The sequence below is a fragment of the Mytilus californianus genome, unplaced genomic scaffold (genome assembly GCF_021869535.1).
Source record: "Mytilus californianus isolate M0D057914Y unplaced genomic scaffold, xbMytCali1.0.p SCAF_6, whole genome shotgun sequence".
Taxonomy (NCBI): domain Eukaryota; kingdom Metazoa; phylum Mollusca; class Bivalvia; order Mytilida; family Mytilidae; genus Mytilus; species Mytilus californianus.
Genome location: NW_026262712.1, coordinates 51,719,484 through 51,741,302, shown reverse-complemented (window position 1 = coordinate 51,741,302; position 21,819 = coordinate 51,719,484). Strand labels below are relative to the sequence as shown.

The 21,819-nt window shown below is 34.6% G+C and overlaps 1 protein-coding gene across 1 annotated transcript in view; it reads right to left on the bottom strand.

The window, feature by feature from the left end:
* Window positions 1-20,760, bottom strand: part of LOC127705221 (protein starmaker-like) — a 60,737-nt gene extending 39,977 nt beyond the window's left edge. The window contains exon 1 of the mRNA XM_052209536.1: window positions 20,636-20,760. Within this exon, the coding sequence (XP_052065496.1) occupies window positions 20,636-20,714 (79 nt within the window). The 5' untranslated portion in view covers window positions 20,715-20,760. The remainder of the gene's footprint in view (window positions 1-20,635) is intronic.
* Between the last annotated feature and the right edge of the window lie 1,059 nt (window positions 20,761-21,819).

Genomic DNA, 21,819 nt, shown 5'->3' with positions numbered 1-21,819 from the left:
GTTATGAAAGATCCGTACGCAAAATTAATGAATATTTGCATTGACAATTTCAGTGGTCAATGAGACAACTCTCCATCCAAGTCACAATTTATAAAAGTAAACCATTATAGGTCAAAGTACGGTCTTCAACACGGAGCCTTGGCTCACACCGAACAGCAAGCTATAAAGGGCCCCAAAAATTACTAGTGTTAAACCATTCAAACGGGAAAACCAACGGTCTAATCTATATAAGAAACACTTATGAACCACATCAACAAACGACAACTACTAAACATCAGATTCCTGACTTAGGACAAGTGCAAACAGTTGCAGCGGGTTTAAACGTTTTAATGGTACCAAACATTCACCCTTACTCTGAAACAATAGTGTAACATTGTTTTTATAATACCCCGTTCTAGATAGTCAAATCTGACCCCTTCCAATGCAAGGCGAAAAAAACATAACCCCATTTCAGACAATTTAGCTGAAAATGCAACCCCGTTTGTCGGAACATACCCGGTATCATATATATAGCGAGTATCCCCCGGGTAGATGTAGAATGGCCGTTGGTGAAGTGTCACACAAAACAACCATTTCATGTATAGATTTACTTACCGCTTTGGTTGTTTAAAAAAGGTGTCCAAGTCACCCATCGGATGGGGGAATCAGTATAAAAGAAATCAGAGTATGTGTTTAATTAATGAATATGATAAATTGCCATATTCAATACAATATAAGCAGATAACGATAATTTTTTTTTTTTTTTTTTTTTTGAAAAGGGGGGGCGTACGCCCATTACGCCCTTACCTGGACCCGCCCCTGAATTATTACTTGGTACTAGAAAAAACATTAAGTCAAGGATTATCCGTAATATATGTGTAATTCAGGTTTCAGACAGGGTATATAATGTGACATTCCCGGCCTAGGGGTTATATCCCCTTCGCCTTCGGCTCAGGGAATATAAACTCTAAGCCGGGAATGTCACATTATATACCCTGTTTGAGACCTGAATAACATATAATATTAATAGTAGATCCATTTCACACAATTTTATATTAAGTACATCGATATTTGCACTTGATCATCTAGTCTTCGGTAACCTTAGAGACCTCTCCCAATTTCCCTATTATTTCATATAAAAACTTTTTTTTTTAATTTTCAAAAACTAATTTGAGGTCCGATTTGACGAAATTTTTAATATCAAACTAAAAAATGTGTACAGTTTTTTATGCTTATTATGAAATAATTTATGACATGTCATTATTGAGAAATCTTTATTTGTAGACAAATATTGAAATTAAGTGAAGTTTTTTCCTATATAGCCATTATGATTATGTCGTGCAGTGATTTCCCTATAATAAAAATCATTAATGTATTTCTGTTTTTCATAATTATTGCAAGAACCTGCGGACGTTTCTGTATTTAATGAAAAAAATCATTCCATTTGGACAAGAAATAACTTCAGTAGAATTTTTATATAAAAAATGTGTTTTTATATGAAGTGATAAGTGAATTTCCGATTGTGAAACAATTTTGACCCAAGACTGTACTAATATGTACTAATATGCAGCAAACCACATATTTATAGAGAATTTCACAAAGACTGAATATCAGGCCAGGTATAGGTTTTCTCAAGTGAGCATTGAAGTTTTAAAAAACTTGTCTTTTGGTCAGTTAAAAAGATCTACCCACAGAAGCCATTCGCGGCATTCCAGTTGGCACACAGATCAAAATTACTCTAAGATTTTACGCTTTATAAGAGAAGTTTTTGAGCTATAGGGCCATTTCCTTTTAATTACATAATTACCTCTATATTACTCGGCTATTTACTACCACGGATAAATTTAATACGATTATTTGCAAACAAATACCAGACAAGAAATAGAAAAAAAACAATCATTTATATGGTAGAGTTAAATATGAACCCTTAATTAGTTTCGATATAATTACACCAGTTGCTATGCGTTCTATCAGGTTCGCGGTTTCCTTCGAGGTATGAAATAATTGCTTCAAAACTGAACTCAAGACATGATTTATTTTTGTTTTTCTTTTTTAATTAAAACCATTTCTATATATATACAACGGTAATATAACTCGGAGGATTAGCTAGCTATAAAATCAAGTTTAATCCTCAACTATCGGAAAATGTCTGTACCAAGTCAGCGGATCTTTTCACGAAAAATCTTAGATGTAAAAACACTCGTAATTTATACACATTTCAGTATAACTTACGATCAATTTTAATCGTAAGATTTTTTGTGAAAAGAGTCTCTGGTATATAACAAAAGCGCTTGTGTGAAAGGACCACCCTTTTCTATATATTTTTTTGCGTTTAAATTTTTTAGTTAATATTCCTTAAAATACTTTTAACTTATTTCACTTATTTAAGGTGTTCTTCTTATCCATACAATTTTACAATGACAATGTCACAGTTGTTTATATATAATGCCCTTTATTCTTATTATATAATACTTAATGCTCAACTTGGCAGGACATAATGTATGATTGATTGAGTGCTCATTACTTAAATACGGAAAATATATGCAATATGGCCCAGTCTTCACCATTAACTTTTGAATCCACAGGCCCGAAGCTCAATTTTACGAAAATTTTAGTTGAGATTCTGGTGGACGAACGCAATTTTACAAGCCTGGACTGGTGGGCCTGTGGTTAAGCGTGAAGACTGATATGGCCGTGCACAAACAGTGCACAATTAAAACCACCTCCCCTGTGGAACAGAATAAGGAATTTCGGATACGCCCTATATAAACACAAATCATTTCTTTTATATCGATTTTCTTCATTTATATGAATAAGAAATTTGTGGATTCAGCAACCCACCAGCAAAAAAAAGTGCATATATGGTTGCTTAATCTGTTAAAATCTCCTGATGACCATTCTATTTATATTAGGGTCAAAAGTAGTAAATGCATAGTATAAACAAATATGAAATGAACAAAATTATAGCTTGTAAAGGCGCTTGGAACGCAATTTCGGGCTTTTGTTCAGTCACAATAGACCTTATAGCTATTTGGAAATCTGCGCCGATGGACCCGATAATCTGCACCGCTCGTACTCTTGACGTCATACAACAATAACTTTTCCATTGTGGCGTCAGATATTTTCTATTATGACGTCAAAATTTTACGGGAACCTTTGTGGTGTCCAGTAATGGTGGACAAATAGTGATAAGGTGTATTAAAAGCGAACTATCATTTTTCTTCTAGTAAGTCTCGATATATTGTCCTTTAAAAGTAAAACTTTGATGCATTAGTAAAACTAATTACTATATGCTTAATTAATTAACGAATTTTACACCAGCTAATAACTACTAAACCTTTGAAAATACGTACAATTTTATGCAATGTCGTCAGAGGTCCTAATGCATTTATTAGTTGTCTTTAAAATATATTGAAAACAGATCAATGCAGCCATGGTTACCATTATAACAACAAAACAGAAACAAATATCATAAGGACCCAAGAGCTACGGTTTTTTAGACATTAATAACATTGTCAAACCTCCATGGAATTTTAGGAAATTTGGACAGAAGCTTGTTTATGACTAAAATACAGTATCTAGAGTGAAATTTTGAAAAAAAATCATTTTTTCATTTTTCCGTATTTTACTGATAAATGATACAAGGACATCATTCGTAAATATAAATCAACATGCAGACATCTTATACGTTCAGGTATTTCACATCCAATCTTTTTATTTATGGTAATATTCTTTACAAAGCACAAAAATGTCGGCATTCACCTCAAAAGCTAACCAAACCTTCAAACAGACTTATTAAGAAAGAATATAGTTACGATAATGTCGTCAGGTCATTAAAGATGGCATATTTTGGTTTTAACCTCCTATGTGCCATAGGGCCGATTTGGCCGATCTTGTTATGCTTCCTTTGAGTGCCAATGATCGGCCCAGCCCAATTTTTGAATTTGGTTTAACTTCACAAAGAATGTGACGTCACAGCCAAAACTACGCCAAGCGACGCTGTCAAAAATGGCCGCCCCGGGAGATCAGCCAATTTGGTTCCGTGTGTTTCCACCAGAGGCAGAGCGGGACACGCCATTTCACGGAGGTGCATTTGGACCAATCAGTATGCCAGCTAGAGATTCACCTCCTGTTCTGTATTTTTATCTCTATTTTCACTGGATCTGATGAAAGAATTTGTGAAGCAAACAAACAGGTACAGATTTTGAAAGTTTTTTATTCAAAGGTTTTTTTTCTTTACTGTGTGGATGAAAAGAAAAATCTTACTCAGTGTTCAGGGCTTTCTAGTTTCGGAACCAACGGGAAAGTTTTTTTGGGGAAAGACGATCGATTTTTTTTATTATTGAAAAGCTAAACGAAAAAAAAAAAACAACGAAAGGACCGAGTCAATGAAAAAAAAGTTTTTTCACGGGAAGAACGAGTGATATTCCGATAAATTAAATAAAATATGTTTTTTGATGGGTTTTCACTTATATGACAACATAGAATAATTTGTGTCCGCTAAAATTAGGATTCTTCCCGACGGGCATAAAACTTGACAAACGGGAAAGACGGCTTACATTAGGATTCTTTCCTCCGGCCATACATGTAACGTCACAGTACCCAAATTGCAGAGAGTACCTAGTCCAGCCCTGGCCTCAGTGACTTATTTTCAATTTTTATTTTTTTTGTTGTCACTGAGTCCAGCTCGCCCTCCATTACCTTCAATGGTGCAAGCTCCCGGGTAGATTACCCGTGGACGATATAGACAATACCAGAGCGCTCAAGTACGAAAAATGTATAACAAATGGTAAAACTTGTTAAAATAAACAAGTTACATACCTGAAATGCTTATACACTATATGGAAACTCATTTTAACAGGAGGAAATCCCTTGCAGTCGGAGCTGTGGGGATCTTGTTTACATTAGTAACGCTATATTACGGAACGTGACGTTTCTACGCTATAACATAGACGAAACGAAATTCAATGTATCGATAAAGATATTCAACGTTTAAACTCATTAAATCAACGATTTTGCACCTCAAACTTTTTAAACGTGGACTTTAGGGCACTGAATGCTGCTGGTAAATTATGACACTTTAAATTATGTATGTGTATACTTTCCAAGTGACAGAAACCAAATCAGTTTAAACGTTTTCACATATCATGGTTCCTTTCAATAAATGATGGGACAATATTAAAAAAATCTCTTCATCAATTTATCATCACACTTTTATTTTTGAACCATTTTTCAACCCGAATTTCAACGAATAACCCCGAATTTTTATTTGGGGTTGCCGTACGGCTGATAGGCGGCTCTGTCGATTTCCTTGCGATAACTTATATATTAACCGCTCGTTCGAAAGCTTTTTGAATGTGAATTTATTGTTACTGGTGACAAAATGGAGAACAACTTTAATACTGACGATGTTCATCTTCTATCATTGTTTTGAAGCTCTCGTTGATATACAACTGAAATTCCGGCCTCGTTAAGTCTTGTTTTACTGAAGCAGCGAATGATAAGTCTGAAACTGTTTTTTTCACATAAAGTCTTTTATATCTTAATTAGTGTATTCAATTTAACATTGTAATTTAATGCAATCTAATAAATTTTTTTAACTTTCAAATTAACGATACACATACCTGCTATTAACCTTTGGGCCAAAATAAAGTATTTTGAATGGTGATTAATGTGAAATTAGACTTACGGACTAAGTCCAGTTTCCAAAACGATCATGGCAGGACCATCTCCGTTGAAATTCGGGTTGAAAAATTGTTAAAAGAATAAAAGTGTAATGATTTATTGATGAAGAGATTTCTTATTGTCCCGTCATTTACTGAAAATTTACGAAGATATGGACAATAGTCATGTGATTATATCAGATTCTAGTTTTTTAGTCCTAGAAGATATGGCCAACCACGAAAACATTCCTTTACCGGTGTGGATGTTTTTTTAATTTCCATCCATTTGTATATCATTCTATTTCTTTTATTCTAGTAATAGTGCATTGCAAGTGCATGGTGGACACTCTTTTGTATTATTCGAAAAAAAAACGAAATTTACTGGACTGAAAGAATACGGATGGAATTAGGCAAAAAAGCACAATACAAGCACACGTTGAAACTCATTATCACACAGAAAAGAGTTTTTTTTTAGCATCGAATGAGAAAAAAAATGGTTGAACTTGATTATTTGGCAAAATAACTTTCACTGTGTTCCAAGTGTAATCAGTCTCTGAAATTCATTGGTCTGTACAGAAGAAATCTGATATAGTTTCGGAAATATTTTAAAAATAAAGTTCTAGCTTTGTAATCGTATAAACGAGTCTCCACAGGACAGCAACATCGGAATGAGGAGAAAGTTAACAAAGGCTCAGAAATACATGTGCACTTGGTAAGGAAGAAATACAATTACATAATTCATGTCCCGTTACAGCCTGATTAAAGCCAGACCCCCCCCCCCCCCCCCCCCCCGTATTCACTTGAGTCTAAAAAAACGCAAGTGGGTAGGTGGGGGCTGGCATTAGTCAGACTGGTCCCGTTACAAATTATTTTCTCGAAATCTACAAGCAAATGACTCATTAATTATAAGTCAAACGGCAGAAACAGACTAAAAACAATGATATCTTAAAATCATTTAGGTTTTATATTCATGTTAATTCACGCCTGGGAATTCGGGGATGGTGTGTTTTTTTTATGTTTTTTTAGTTGGACATAATGAACAAGTTCAAGGGGGAGACAAAACGACTGAAAGACGATTAACAGAGTTGCCTTTTGGGGGGAGGGCATATTGCTCACATAGGCGTCGGGGGAAAAGCTCGAGGGTTTTCATAGTCTTATAAGGAGTTTTTAGAGCAAGTAAACAAGTATGTATGTACGGCTGTTGTATGCTCTTTGGTCGGGTTGTTGTCTCTTTGACCTATTCCCAATTTCCATTCTCAATTTTATGTATGTAAAAAATAGTGTTGGTGTTTCTTTGTGTGAATAAATGGAGATATGGGATATACAATAAGATAGCAACATGCAACTAATGATATCAAAACCACATACATCTAGAAAATCGTGACTAATGCATTATGGACTAGTATCTTTGTACTTCTAATTTGTAGTTTTAGTAAACGTTGGTCCCCTGGATTGGAAAGATATATAAGTATATTTAGTATAGCAAGAATTAAATCTATCACGTTCACAACAATAGCCATATTTTAACTATCGTAGTAACATATTTCAGTTTCCTAGTACATTTTTGTTTAAGTCGTTAAACTTCTTTTGTTTCTGGAGAAAACTCAAACCATAATGAAATAAGGAGATGTGGTATAGTTGCCAATGAAACAACTTTCCACCAAAGACCAAATGACGTACATGTTTGTTTGCTAACATTGCTTCATTTCAGATCTCCAAATCACCATTTCACTATACATGCTATAGCTATGAACTGCATATTCAATGATATTTGTATTGTCACCACCTTCCTTATAAAATAGCACCATAACATATATATATATATATATATATTGTTTTAACCGTGCCCGTTCGACAGTCCAATCTGTACTGGGTATAAATAGGTTTTAGACGGCTAATTTCTTAGGACTGCAGTCTTTTAAATTGTATACCTGCTTATACTAAAGTTGCTGCGCATTTTGTCAGGTTTATATTTTGTAAATGACAGGTTGCTGGATTTGGCATTTTGATAATATAAAAAGGCACGCATAATACAGACTCCGGCTTACATCTCCTACATGTACAATTTCAAACTGGCACTTTTGCGCAGAGTTTTTCACATATATAGAGGGTGCATATGTAAGCGTAATTTCATTCCACCGTGTATTTATTCCGGGTACCTGTTTTTCACTAGAGAATATTGGATGTAAATAGCTTGAAAGCGTCGATCTTGATATCGTTGTTTTGTTTATATTGACCGGTTCATTGTTTACATACATTTATGGGTTGGAATTAGAATAATTTTCAAGGAACCAGTGTAATTGATCTGAATCAATCTATCCGGCGTTTTATGATATATAGATATTGACAAAGAAGACATGATTTTAAGTCGATTAAAACGCAAATGCACTGTAAAACTTCGGCAATGCAGTATATGACTATTACAATTAGTGACAATTCAAATCATAAAGATTTTATGGATTTGCATAGAAAAATCATTTAAATCTAATTTGTAAATAAAACGTTATTGTGTTATCATGTGTTCAAATCAAAATGAGTACCCAAACACTTCATCAATGTATGGATCCGAAACACTCGTGTAATGAATCCCGGTTCAAAATAACTATTGCAATTAATCCTCGTACAAAATCACTAGTGTAATCATTCCTGGTTCAAAATCAATGTAATCATTCCTGGTTCAAAATCAGTGTAATCATTTCTGGTACAAAAGCACTGGTGTAATCATTCCTGGTTCAGAAACACTTGTGTGAACATTGAATTTCCTTCGATGAAAAACACGAGTTTACTTTGTCAATTTTATACATAAATCAACTATGCAAGTTTAAATTAGATCAAATACCCCCCAAAAATACCAAGCCCCATTTGTTATATATTTCCCCTTCAAAAAATTTGTCGTCAACGTTTACATTGACTGACGTTTTCTTATGAAAATTACAAGAACAAAAATGGTGACCTAAGTTTTTATTGCATACAATGACATATGCTAATGTAACTCGATTCAAAATACAAGTGTGCCAAAAAAATTTAAATATCGGGATCGAGATATGCCATTCGGTGTCGTGTTACCGTAACGAGTTTTAAGCGTTGAAAATCTTTATCGATACATTGAATTCGTTTCGTCTACGTTATAGCGTAGAAACGTCACGTTCCGTAATATAGCGTTACTGATGTAAACAAGATCTCCACAACTCCGACTGCAAGGGATTTCCTCCTGTTAAAATGAGTTTCCATATAGTGTATATAAAGCATTTCAGGTATGTAACTTGTTTATTTTATCAAGTTTTACCATTTGTTATACATTTTTCGTACTTGAGCGCTCTGGTATTGTCTATATCGTCCCCGGGTAATCTACCCGGGAGCTTGCACCATTGAAAGTAATGGAGGGCGAGCTGGACTCAGTGACAACAAAAAAAATTAAAAAATTGAAAATAAGTCACTGAGGCCAGGGCTGGACTAGAGAGTACCCAAATTGCACCTATTCAGCAAAAATAGCAGCAGAAATGTTACAAGTTTTCTTAGAGACTAAACAAGTTGCAGTTTTATGATTTGACACTATGCACGTCTTTCAATAAAGGTCAAGGGCATACGATACAGTAGAGATCCCTCGTTGATTTTTTCTTGAAATTTTGGTAGATCAATTTTAATGTGTACTTTTGAAATGTGCAAAGAAAAATATACCTTCATGACTTACTTTTTGAGATAATTTGGTTCGAAATTTGCATATTTGAAGGAAAAACACTGAAATTGCATAAATAAGGACTTTTAAGGAAAGTAACAATACTTTTGAACGAACAGTCATAATTTAACCGGGTTTTTTTGTAAAATGTTCCTTTGAACCACGGCATCAAAACACTATAACAAGTTTAAGGTTTAACTTAATTTTTGTTTTTTTTAAATTATATTACTATTAGTGAAATAAAGAAATTAAAATTTGATCGTTGATTTTTTCTTAGAATTTTGGCGGAGCGTTCCTGAAACATTCCTTGATTGATTGCAAAAGAAAAAAATGGGGGTCCATGTGCTTGTTTTTTCAATAAAAGCAATAAACCATGATTTTTAATGGCAAACAGGACGTTTGCCAATAAGGCGCTAAATTACGTTGAAATAAGTTTTAATCGCAACAGCGTCGTGCAATCTTTCCCGTCGTTCACGACTACGCTGTCAAGTTCAGTGGTATAGCCAAGGTTTTTTTTTCGAAATCAATGATATGTATCATTAATAACAAGAAATGATTGTAACAGGATGCTGTTACGAAGTCTTCCAAACGAAGCTCCCATAATTCGTAAATCCCAGGGTCGCCTGACATTGGGCAAAGTCCAGTGAAAATTGGTTTGTTCCAGTAAAGTTGTATGCATTAGTGATGCCTGGGGACTAACCCTGTATATCATTCATATCATCTTGGCATGACAAACCAGAATATATATGGTTTAGGGGTGGGGATCTCGACCATTTACAAGATATTAGAACTTTCTCAAATGGCAGAGGGTCGGGATGACCCCTGGGGACTAACCCTGTATATATCATTCAAACCATCTTAGCATGACAAACCAGAATATATATGGTTTAGGAGTGGTGATCTTGACCACTTGCAAGATATTAGAACTTTCTTAAATATCAGGGGGTGGGGGTGACCCCTGGGGACTAACCCTGTATTTCATTTGATGTGCTTTATCATGACAAACCAGAATATATATGGTTTAGGGGTGGGGATCTCGACCATTTACAAGATATTAGAACTTTCTCAAATGGCAGGGGGTCGGGATGACCCCTTGGGACTAACCCTGTATATCATTCAAACCATCTTAGCATGACAAACCAGAATATATATGGTTTAGGGGTGGGGATCTTGACCACTTACAAGATATTAGAACTTTTTTAAATGGCATGGGGTGGGGGTGACCCATGGGGACTAACCCTGTATTTCATTTGATGTGCTTTATCATGACAAACCAGAATATATATGGTTTAGGGGTGGGGATCTCGACCATTTACAAGATATTAGAACTTTCTCAAATGGCAGGGGGTTGGGATGACCCCTGGGGACTAACCCTGTATATCATTCAAACCATCTTAGCATGACAAACCAGAATATATATGGTTAAGGGGTGGGGATCTTGACCACTTACAAGGTATTAGAACCTTTTTAAATGGCAGGGGGTGGGGGTGACCCTTGGGGACTAACCCTGTATTTCATTAAATGGGCTTTATCATTTAGAACATTTTCAATTAAAAAGATTGATTCTATCACAAACGATTTTCAATTTATACTCATTTGAAATTTTTTTTAAATAAAATCCCGTAGGGTTCTATAGTAAAACCCTCTTTTCTTTTTGCCCTTCAAAGTACCCCTTTATAAACCCCATTGCACAAACAAAACCCTGATTGCACCACTAGACATGTTAGTCTAACATATTGTGAAACCCTAAGTCAATCTGACAAGCGGTTTTGGAGATTGGGTGCGGACAAGTTCAAATTTGAAAGCGGCGGAAGAGGAAGAAGAAGAAGAATAATAAGAACTGAGCAAAAACAATAAGTCTTCCAAAACTTCGTTTGGGAGACCTAATTATAAAGATAGTTACTCGTAAAGTACAATAAACTATTTGCCAAACCTTTATGAGATGTTACGAAACTTGGATAGAAAAAGTATTTTAGTAGATTACTTTTAGAAAAGAAATGACCGGAAACAAAAAAAAAATAAATCTAATAAAAAAAAAAATTGCATCTCTGTCCGAAATTAGTCCTACATTGGTTATAGTTTTTAATTGTTCAAAAGGCCCCGACATGACAAACAATTATAAATTACAAAAAAATGTAAATGGGATAATATAAAAATAAGGACATTTGGTATGAGACAACTGTATCAATCATAGTTCAAATGACGAAGATAAACACAATTAAAGGTCGCCGTACGGCCTTCGACACACAAAAAATCCACATTTATTTCGTAATTGTCTCAATATATATAGTCCATTGTGGTGTAGTATAACATTTCATAGGAAGTACAGCAGTCGATATTAGAGCATACCATTACATGATTCTGTATCAATAGATAGGTTACCTTAGCTTGTATTCAGGCAGGGTATTTTCTATTATGGTACATATTTGTCTGTATTATATCTCCAATCTAGGATTGGGTGCAACACCATTGTTTTTCCGTACGTCCGGTTGTCCAACAAATTTTTGTTTCTGATAAACTACTTTACGGAAAGACTTCGTATTTGGTCAGTAGTTTAACGACAGTGAGTTGCAACTTGTAAACACTTTTCTTGTCTGTCAGATACCTTATTCCGGTGTGCCGATACTTCGATTGTTTTCTCTCAATATGTACATAGGGGATAAGCTTAGCGCATGAACGGGTGCATTTTTGTTTTGGTTTGTAATACGTACAGGGCTCATAACTGTGTTTACTTAACTGAGAGTTATTCTTCATACACATATAAAAAATAATTCCACTGGTTAGTTCTAAAAATGCCGTTAAACTTTTTAATGTACCTATTCAAAGTCAGGAACAGTATGAGGCGTTGTCTTTATTTCTTATGTTATTTTAACATTTTTTTGATAGTCTGTTTAATTATCCGTACAATTGTCATACGATTTAGAGCTTGTCAAATGGTGTATATATAGATACTATATTATGGTCAAGACAGTACGTTGAATTATTTATTGGGCTTTTTGTGTAGTTGGGTTTCTGTCTCCTCGACGTGTTATTTTATTTACATATCTTTTATTCATTTCCTATATGAAATAAAACACATACAAAACTATGACTGTGGATTTGATTTTTTTTTCACATTTCAAGTAAATACTGTTGACTTCATTACTAATGAATAAACATTACAATTTTCGTGATATGATCAATATTTTTAGCAGGTATCTTTTTTTCAAATTCGCGCAATCGGATTATGACGTCAGTAGATTTTTCAGCAATTGTGACTACATCCAAAGCGACGTCGCAAAATGTAATCATTATTTTAAGAAACATCGCGAAATTACAACGTTCTGATTAACAACATCGCGAAAACAACACAAACAGTTTTGAAAACGTTATTATCTGCCCTTGCTACTGTATCGTATGCCCTTAATATATTCAAATACACAAAACGTCAACAGTATATATCAACAGATGAAGAGTTCACTGGAAAAGTAAAATGTACGGAAACGTCGCCATGCGACGTCCACAAAAAGTCATCTTTTGAAAATGAGCAAATAAAATATGTTACAAGCATCCATTTCTTAAAAAATGAATAGTAAGCATGGACTAATGTCAAATTGTTCTAAATATTTGAAGAATTAAAGCGACATCTGTTATTCGATTTTTAAGATTGTGAATATGAGCATGGATGCAATTTGGGTACTCCTTATAACAGAATCATTGATCGTTTGGGGGTCTGTTCAAACTCATTTTTCTATGATGATTCAATATGGATTCAAAATCAAATTGGTGAAACCATACAGTAAATAATGATACATCTACAAAATAAAGACTGAACGGTTAGTTGTGTGTGGATCATAAATAAACGTAGGTGAAAAAACTGTCAAAATAGTTGCAATTTGGGTACCCTCACGTTAGGCTTGTTAAACGTTTTTTTTTCTCATTTTTTTTTTAACTCAATTGAACATAAACTCTCAATTACCATCATTACAATTTTCAGATATGCTTCAGACCTGTATGACAGAACTAGACTCCAGACTGGTAGATTTTCAAGGAAATGTCAAAGGAGAAAAGAAGGAAAGCTAACAATTTCCGAGTTCAAGGATTTTTTAGGCGTCCTTTTCAATATGGGATTAAATAGGAAAAGCTCCTAAAAGAATATTGGAATCGAAAAAACATGTCTCAATCTACTCATTGGTTTAGAATGACTTTTCCCCGCAATCGCTTTCAAAATGATTTGAGATTCTTACATATTGTAGACTGTAAAAAAATCCCGACAAGAAATAACCAAAACTACAATCCGGCTTCAAGAGTAAAACCATTAATTGACTTCGTAAATCGAAAAATTCTTCATTACTTTAGACCGAGACGGGAGTTGTCAGTCGACGAGACGATGGTTGGAACAAAGGGTAAAACAGCAATGTTGCAATACATTCCGAGCAAGAGATCTCGCTCCGGAATAAAATTCTGGATTCTCGCGGAAGCTGTTACGGGGTACGTTTAACAAATGCAGATTTATCTCGGCAAAACTTTTGAACCCGCTCTCCCTGCAGGTACGTTACAAGGAACAAACGTGGTAATTAAATTGTAACAATCTGCTGATCTGCTCAATAAATGGTATCATATTTTTACGGACAATTTCTTCTCATCCTTAAATCTTGCAAGAGCACTCCTTGTTCAGAGAACCCACCTTACAAGCACTTTACGAAAAAATCGACCCATGCCTAACATGATTAAGAACGCTGATCCCGATCCCGGACAGACAACTTATGCTTGACAGGGAAACATACTGTTGTGCTCCTTCCGAAACCAGAATCGGCGTAAGCAGGTAAAGCTAGTGTCTACGTTTTATAGCGCTGTCCGGAATGAATGCAAAACCACTTATCGTTAACGCGTACAACAACTTCATGGGCGGTGTAGACCTTTTGGATCAAATGCGGGCATTTTATAACGATCACAGAAAACAAACCAAAGTCTGGAAAAAAATTATATTACATATGTTTCACAGGATAATGCTTAACTCTTATATCCTGTATTATCAGCACACATCCCATAACCCAATATTATCAAGATTTGAATTCGAATCGAAGGGCTCACTGAGGAACATCTTTTAAACAGTCAGCAGACGACAAAAAATACGAAAGGTAATTGAAAGGAAAGAAAAGGACTACTGTGTGTTCCGACAGGAAAAACGGCAGACGAAGAAGAGCAAGGACCGAGTGTTCACGTTGCGCGAAGGGACTGCACAAGTTGTGTGTTCGTAGACACGAATGTTTGAATTATGACTTTCTTATAATTGTTTTGTAAATTATGATAAAAAATATTCTTGTAAACACATAAATGAATTAAAAGTTGTCTTTTATTTTCAAACGACAAGGTGTTGCCTTTCCTTTACTTATGGAACGACCATTTAAAACTCGGAGGAAGGACGGCATGTTTTTTCGGAAATAAATAATTTGATTCTGAACTTGAGAAAAAAAAATCTGGAAATCAAGGGAAGAAAACAATCTGAAAGGGAATATTTAACATAAAATAGAATGTCAAACAATGAGGGAAATATACACCTTATCGCTATTTGTCCGCCAGTACTGGACATCACAAAAGTTCCCGTAAAATTTTGACGTCATAATAGAAAATTGATGCCATGGACGTTTATGACGTTGTATAAAAGTAACGTCAATGACGTTCTCACGAAAAAACAACTTTTTGTTGGGCCGATTCTTGGCACTAAAAGGGGGTAATCACAAACATTCCTGGCACTTAAGGGGTTAACTCATAGGGTCTTTGCATCGGAACATTTATTCTAAAACCAGTTGTTGAAATTTTAATTTTATGATGGTATGATACTAAGGGAGCTACCATTTGATTTTATGGGGGGGGGGGGGGGGGGGGGAGGGGCTAGGATGAAATTTGAAAAAAAGCAGGATGAGCAACTTGGCAAAAAAAAGGCAGGATGACAATTTATGTAAAAAAAGTCAGGATAAACTAATAAAAAAAAGGAAGGACAGAGATTACAACTTAAAAAAATGCAGGACAAAATTTTTCATCCAAGCATTCATTTCATTTTCCCGTATTTTACTGTTGAATGCAGTCTCACTTAGCATGTTTTTTTTAGACATGATAAATTTGTAAACCTTCATCGATTGTTATGAAACTTGGACAGAAGCTAATGCATATACCAAGCAACAGCATCTAAAGAAAGTTTTCAATAAGCACAAAAAAGGTGAGACAGTGTATCTTTGCAAAAATTTCTTACCGTTATGGAAGATTTCATGCCAAAATTGGGTCTCAAAGTTCCCCCCAAAATTCTCTCTCAAAGTCCAGACGGAAAAAATGGCTTCAGCGTTATGACTTTAAGCCTTTAAAGACGTCATAATTATTTGGACTAGTTGAGAATCAGAATTAAAAAAAAACATACCACCGTTCTCAGAGTTAAATGGTCGTATTCGCCTCTTGCGATTTTCAACATATAAATCATATAAAATTACACTCTGTTTTGATATAATGAATGTGTTTATAAACTAGGTGCAGACATTCCAAAGGTCGCCGGACATTGGGCAAAGACCAGTTAAAATTGGTTTGGTCCAGTTAAGGCGAAGTGTACGTAATTGCACGCCTCTAGCGGAATTCAGAATAAAAAACGTGCGTCGTTAGTTACGCGGGTTATCTCCCCTACTCCAAGAAAGGAAAAATGGGCACATGAAAGAGAAATGACTTCGTGCGGTCTATCATGAATTCAAACAAGTATTCATGTGCTATCTCAAAACTTCAAAGAAATAATTAGAATGACTCCAATCAGAAATTTGAGTATCCTATTGTGAGTTAGTCTGACTCTATTACCACTGTTTTTGTTTTAGACACGCAGGAGCAGGTACACAATACGACTCGTGTTTATTTCAACAGAAGGTAAAAACGCCTAAACAACAAAATTATAACCAAATAAAAAATAAACCAGTGACAATTCTGCTTCTATTCGTATCAAATTCATTAAAATCAAACCAGAATTGACCCCACAATAGTTTTTGAAAAACCATAGTTTTGAATGAAAATGCACAGTGTACTGTAGATCCTGTAGCGTAAAATTGTAGGTAACGAATAATTATATTGCATGTGAATTTGTGTCTTGAACAAGAAAGACGTTGGCATGTCCGTTTTTATGCAATTGAAAATTTTATGATGTTTTATATTTTATTATTTATGTAAAAAGTATAAAAGATACTAAGGGGTAATCGACCACTAGTACAACATTTATAAGCCGAAGAAAAAGCCAACAGCAAAAAAAAACCCATCAGATTCCGTCCACAAAACATTACACACTCAGAAACTAAGAATTGTTCACTATTACATTTATCTCAGAATATGTAAAATCTATGTCATCCAAATCTCAGTTTTCAAGGTGCAGAAAATAAACAGGTGTCTTCTATTCCGTCCGCAATTTTTGGGGAAAGTAAAATCTAAATTTAGAACCATGGTTGAAACTGAAACTACACATGTATGATAAAAATGGAACGTGTTATTTTTTCTTAATCAAATTCCGATTTCGAAGGGATAGCGAAATTTGTTCTCTTTTGTTGTGCTTTTGTGTATCATTCAGCAGTAGTATAAGGTAGGGGAAGAAGGGGTAGGGGTGAAGAATAATAGTTCTACAATGTCGGGGCTTTTTATAACCCGGCGACTATATACGGTATGGATTTTCTCATTGTTGAAGGCCGCATGATTGCCTATAACAATTGCTTACATCCACATCCTTTAAGGTAGCTGGGGTGTCTAAATGTTGGACGATAGATTTTTTTCAAACGTCTGTAAGACTTCTGTGTCAATGTAATTTTAAATTTCAATATAAAAACTGGGGATCACGGACCTTGTTTTTTCGTAATAACATATTGAAATTAACGAAATTTGGGTTATTTTATATTGTTGATATAGGGGAAACTTAAGTTTTCCTTATTGCGGAAACATTAAACGATAGAATTGGCTAAAATTCGATGAGAGAATTGCTTTTCATTAATAACTCCGAAATATCAAATAAAAATAAGGGGTCACAGGCCTTATTTTCTTGAAAAAATCCCCCAAAATTTTATATATACTTTACGACACTTAATTTCTTGATAGTTCAATCTTTAAACTTCAAGTTTTAGGTATTTTGTTGTATATTAAATGATACTTGGTAAAATATTTTTAAAACAAAAAAGTTTTTGCAATTAACATGATCAGAACGGACGCTCAGAAAAAGACACCCGATCTACCTTAAACGTGGCAGATAGTTGTCTCATTTGCAATCATACCACAGCTCCTTTTGTTCATATTATATTAACAAAACTGCAATTCATTTGCATTATATACAGGAACAATTTGTATGGCACTATACTAGGTAAACTCGTATAGCATCGCTCTTGGTACATTCTTATAGCATTACACCAGTACATTAATTTATAGCATATCACTATGCACAAAGCTTTAGCATTACACAATTATACACAATGCTATAGCATTATACACAATATACGCAATGCTAAGGCTAACACTGGGAATGATCTGTGCTACGTGAAGTTAAAACTCCGATCTGTTTTACTTTGCTAAAATCATATGCGGGTTCTTCTTTTGACCTTATTACAGTCATAAAAATTCTCAAGATAATATGCAGATGCAGTTTTCTTATTTTTTGGGAGTCGTGCATGTGGATATTAAACAAATTATGGAACAAAAAATTATTTCCTTTTTTACTTAAAATCTCCAGCAAACATTAAATCATGCTTTGTCGTGTAGTTAAAGAAAAGGGAAAGCGATCGAGACAGGAAATTTTTTAAATAAAATTGCAGAGTTGTGTCACGTGCACGCGTGTGAACCTGACAAAAAATGGGCTTTGTGCGCAATCCCTCGAATAGCACCGGAAATGGTGAGGATGAAAAGATGCAGCAAATTATATTCACTTTTTTAAAATACAAACATGCAGAAATAAGATTTTAAAAAAGACGTGTATACGCGATCCCAATATTATAACCAATTATTTAAATACGTATAGAATCATTCTGTCAACGCTGTGTTTACTGGGACAATTTTAAACTTGATATTGATTCATAATTATTAGAACATTACAATATAAAAAAAGAACATGTGGCATGATTGCCAATAAGACAACTCTCCACAAGAGTCCAAATGACACAGAAATTAACGCTTGAGCATTTGCAATAATTAGGAAAATGGGTTATACACACTCACGATTTTGTTACGACACTGTACGGTATAATAGCGTTATAGAGTAGAAATTGTGATGACGTTACAGAGGACATCAATAACGTCGCCGATTGTTTTTATTCTTTCCGCTAGAAATCAAACTTCCACAGGATATAGCTTGAAAACTAGCACGGTTGCTAAGGACTTTCTTTGCACCAATGGGTTCGTCGTTCATTTTTGAATCGCATATCGATTTTTAAAAAAATTCTGTGGAGCAACGAATTAGAAAATCTTGATAAAGTAAAAATATCTGCCGATTTTTATGATTTTCCCTATATATCCTTTGTATTTTTGGCTTATCATGCTGCTAATTTCAACAGCTTGTATCTGAAAAACGAAAACGGTTACCCCCTTTTTTTATTTTATTGTGTGATGTATTTTTACAAGCAGAATCCACATGTAAAATTTAAAAAAATTCTGTGGAGTAGTCAATTACGTACACTTCGCCTTAAGGATATGCATTACTGGACCAAATGACCCAATAAAATTTTTAATTTGTTCAAATCTTGTGTGTAAATCTAAATGTCCTGTAAATTTCTCAAAGCCTTTGGAACTACTTTTTTTATTTCAATTATTTGGGCATAATTTTATTTTCTGGCAGTCATTTTACCTTTTTTCCTGGTATAAGTAGAAACACAAAGGATTAATATTACAAGGTATGTAACAAACAGGTACCACAACAGTGAGCACATCAGCTGAATCTATGCTACAACAACTACAATACACCTTATTGCTATTTGGCCGCCATTACTGGACATCACAAACTGAAAGGTTCCCATAAAATTTTGACGTCATAATACAAAATATCTGACGCCACAATGGAAAAGTGATTGTTGTATGACGTCAACGGTTCAAGCGGGGCAGATTCTCAGGCCAGCCGGGACAGAATTCCAAATAGCGATAAGGTGTATAGCCAACACCAGAGGAGAGAAGAAATAACGCTGGACTAACCCAATAATACAAAATTTCAAACGAGGAAGTAAATATTGATGCTGGTGACAAACTGATACCACCAGACAGATTATCAAGACATACCAACATTCACTCATTCCAAATACATCTTGTAAGACCAGTATCAGGAAAGAGTCCTTCTACCCAAGAATGATAATAGATTGGAACACTTTACCTGCCTCGGTGACTGCTGAAGAAAGTCTTGACTCGTTCAAGAGACTACTGCATGCACATTAAATTTCAAGTCCCATGTTTTTATTTGCACCATATATAATTGTTATATACAGCACAAATTTCTTTTTTTCTTTTCTGTTAAAATTATTTTGGACTTGTTAAGTATGCAAGCGCACACCAAACAGTGACAGGATAGTCAACATAATGACGGTGGATTCTTAGTGGTAGAAGTATATACAATTATATTTCAGTTGAGAAAAAAAGATAAAAACCTGTAGAGACAACACATAAATTGAAAATTAGATCTAAAAAACAACAGAAACTAAAACAACAAAAGCCCCGTATCAGGGATTTTTGGATTGTTATAAATCTTTACACCCGTAATACGTAAATACAAAATAACAAAGAAAATACATACATTCAGCAATACAACAAATAACTTTGATACAGTATAAGTCGTTTTTTGTTAAAATAATACAATTCTTGTAGATTTAGAATATAGTCTTCAATCGAGCAAGAGACGCAAATATTGTGTTCGACTTTTTTACATCGCGAATGATTAATAAAAAAATAATTTATAGGCGGGCATCAACCTTAAATCTAGTGGTCCATATATATGAATACTGATTTGTGCATACTTTAAACTATGGTTCGAAAAATGTTCAAAAAATATCACACGGACCATAACTGCATAAAGTAGCAAATACGGTTCCGCGGCTACTGCCTTTCTTTTTTTGAGCAATGGGTCATCCTTGATATTTTTCGCCAAATTCTCAGTCCTGCCTTCTTATTTTAAATTTCTTTTTCACTCCCCCCCCCCCCCTTCCCCCCCTTGCAAAAACCATTAATAGAACACGAGAGCTCTAATCAAAGAGTTATTCGAGAAATTTCCACAAAGATGGTTTAGTTTTGTTAAAGTAATGCCAATATATTTAGACTTGGGCAGCATGCATATGTATAATATTACTATTTTACAACCTACCATGCTTCTCACTGTCTGTGAATGGTGCACAATTAATACCAAAACTAGCAATACACACTAAAAGTAGGAACACGGTCATGTTTACTGGTCTTCCGCAATGGCGTACAAACGTTTGAATGATGACGTCATAAGTGCAAAGACGTAGCGGGTTCAACAACGTCATTCGGGAGATAGTGTCATGTGCTTTGCCACCATAATTTAAAATCTGTGTTTGTTTATCTCAAGGTCAAGCTGAAACGCAATTTTTTTACTAAATCAATAAAAAAATCAGTCTTAGATAAACCTTGATCAGCATTTTTCATAAAAGATCATAAATATCCTATATGGTGAATGACACGGTGCTGTGGTGAGAGGAAATAAAATAAATGGCGCAATGTACTAGTAAATTATATAGATCTATAACAAATTCTTGAAAGAATATACTTCTGACTTGGAGTTACCTTGCAAGTAGGTATGTGGAAACTATCACTTCATAGTGTACTTTAGGTGTACGTCACTGTAGTAGTAGAAAGAATATGGATTATGGTCATTATGGGCTAGAAACAAAATGACATAAAAATTCAATATAAAAAAATGTCTTTACGCTGTTTGACTATAAAAAAAGCTAAGATATGTTGTGAAATTAAAAACGAGTTATTAAATAACTCACTGCATGGCTATTCAGTAGGAAAAAAAGGGAATTCTTAAGAGGGTGGTGAAGGGTTATTTTCGTGCAACGTGTTTTGTCATTTTTATATCACGTGCAGCCGTGAAAAGGGTTCGTTATTCACCGTGTTTCGTGAAATCCGTAAAAAGATCAACGTGCAAGAAATTTTTAATTGTTCGTTCATCGTGAAATGGCAATTTTATTTCGCGTTCTTCCGTGCAGATACCCCCCTTTAAACCCCTCTCTTAATATCGCATTTCATTTAGCGGACAAATGTTCTGATTGGATGTTTTTTTTTTTTTTTTGCAAAAATGGACAAATAAAAAAAAATTGAAACAAAGGTTATATCAATTTTTGTTTTCAGGAATGTTTGGACTTTCAGGAGGCAATACTTTTTCGTATGAAGCTCACTAAGCTCAAAAGACCTATAAACTCAATGGATTGATTCGGGGTATATGGTCTTCCTTGGACTTCTCCCGTCCGGTAGTAAAACCCTTGCGGGATGTGTATATACGCATCAATGTCCGGACGGAATATG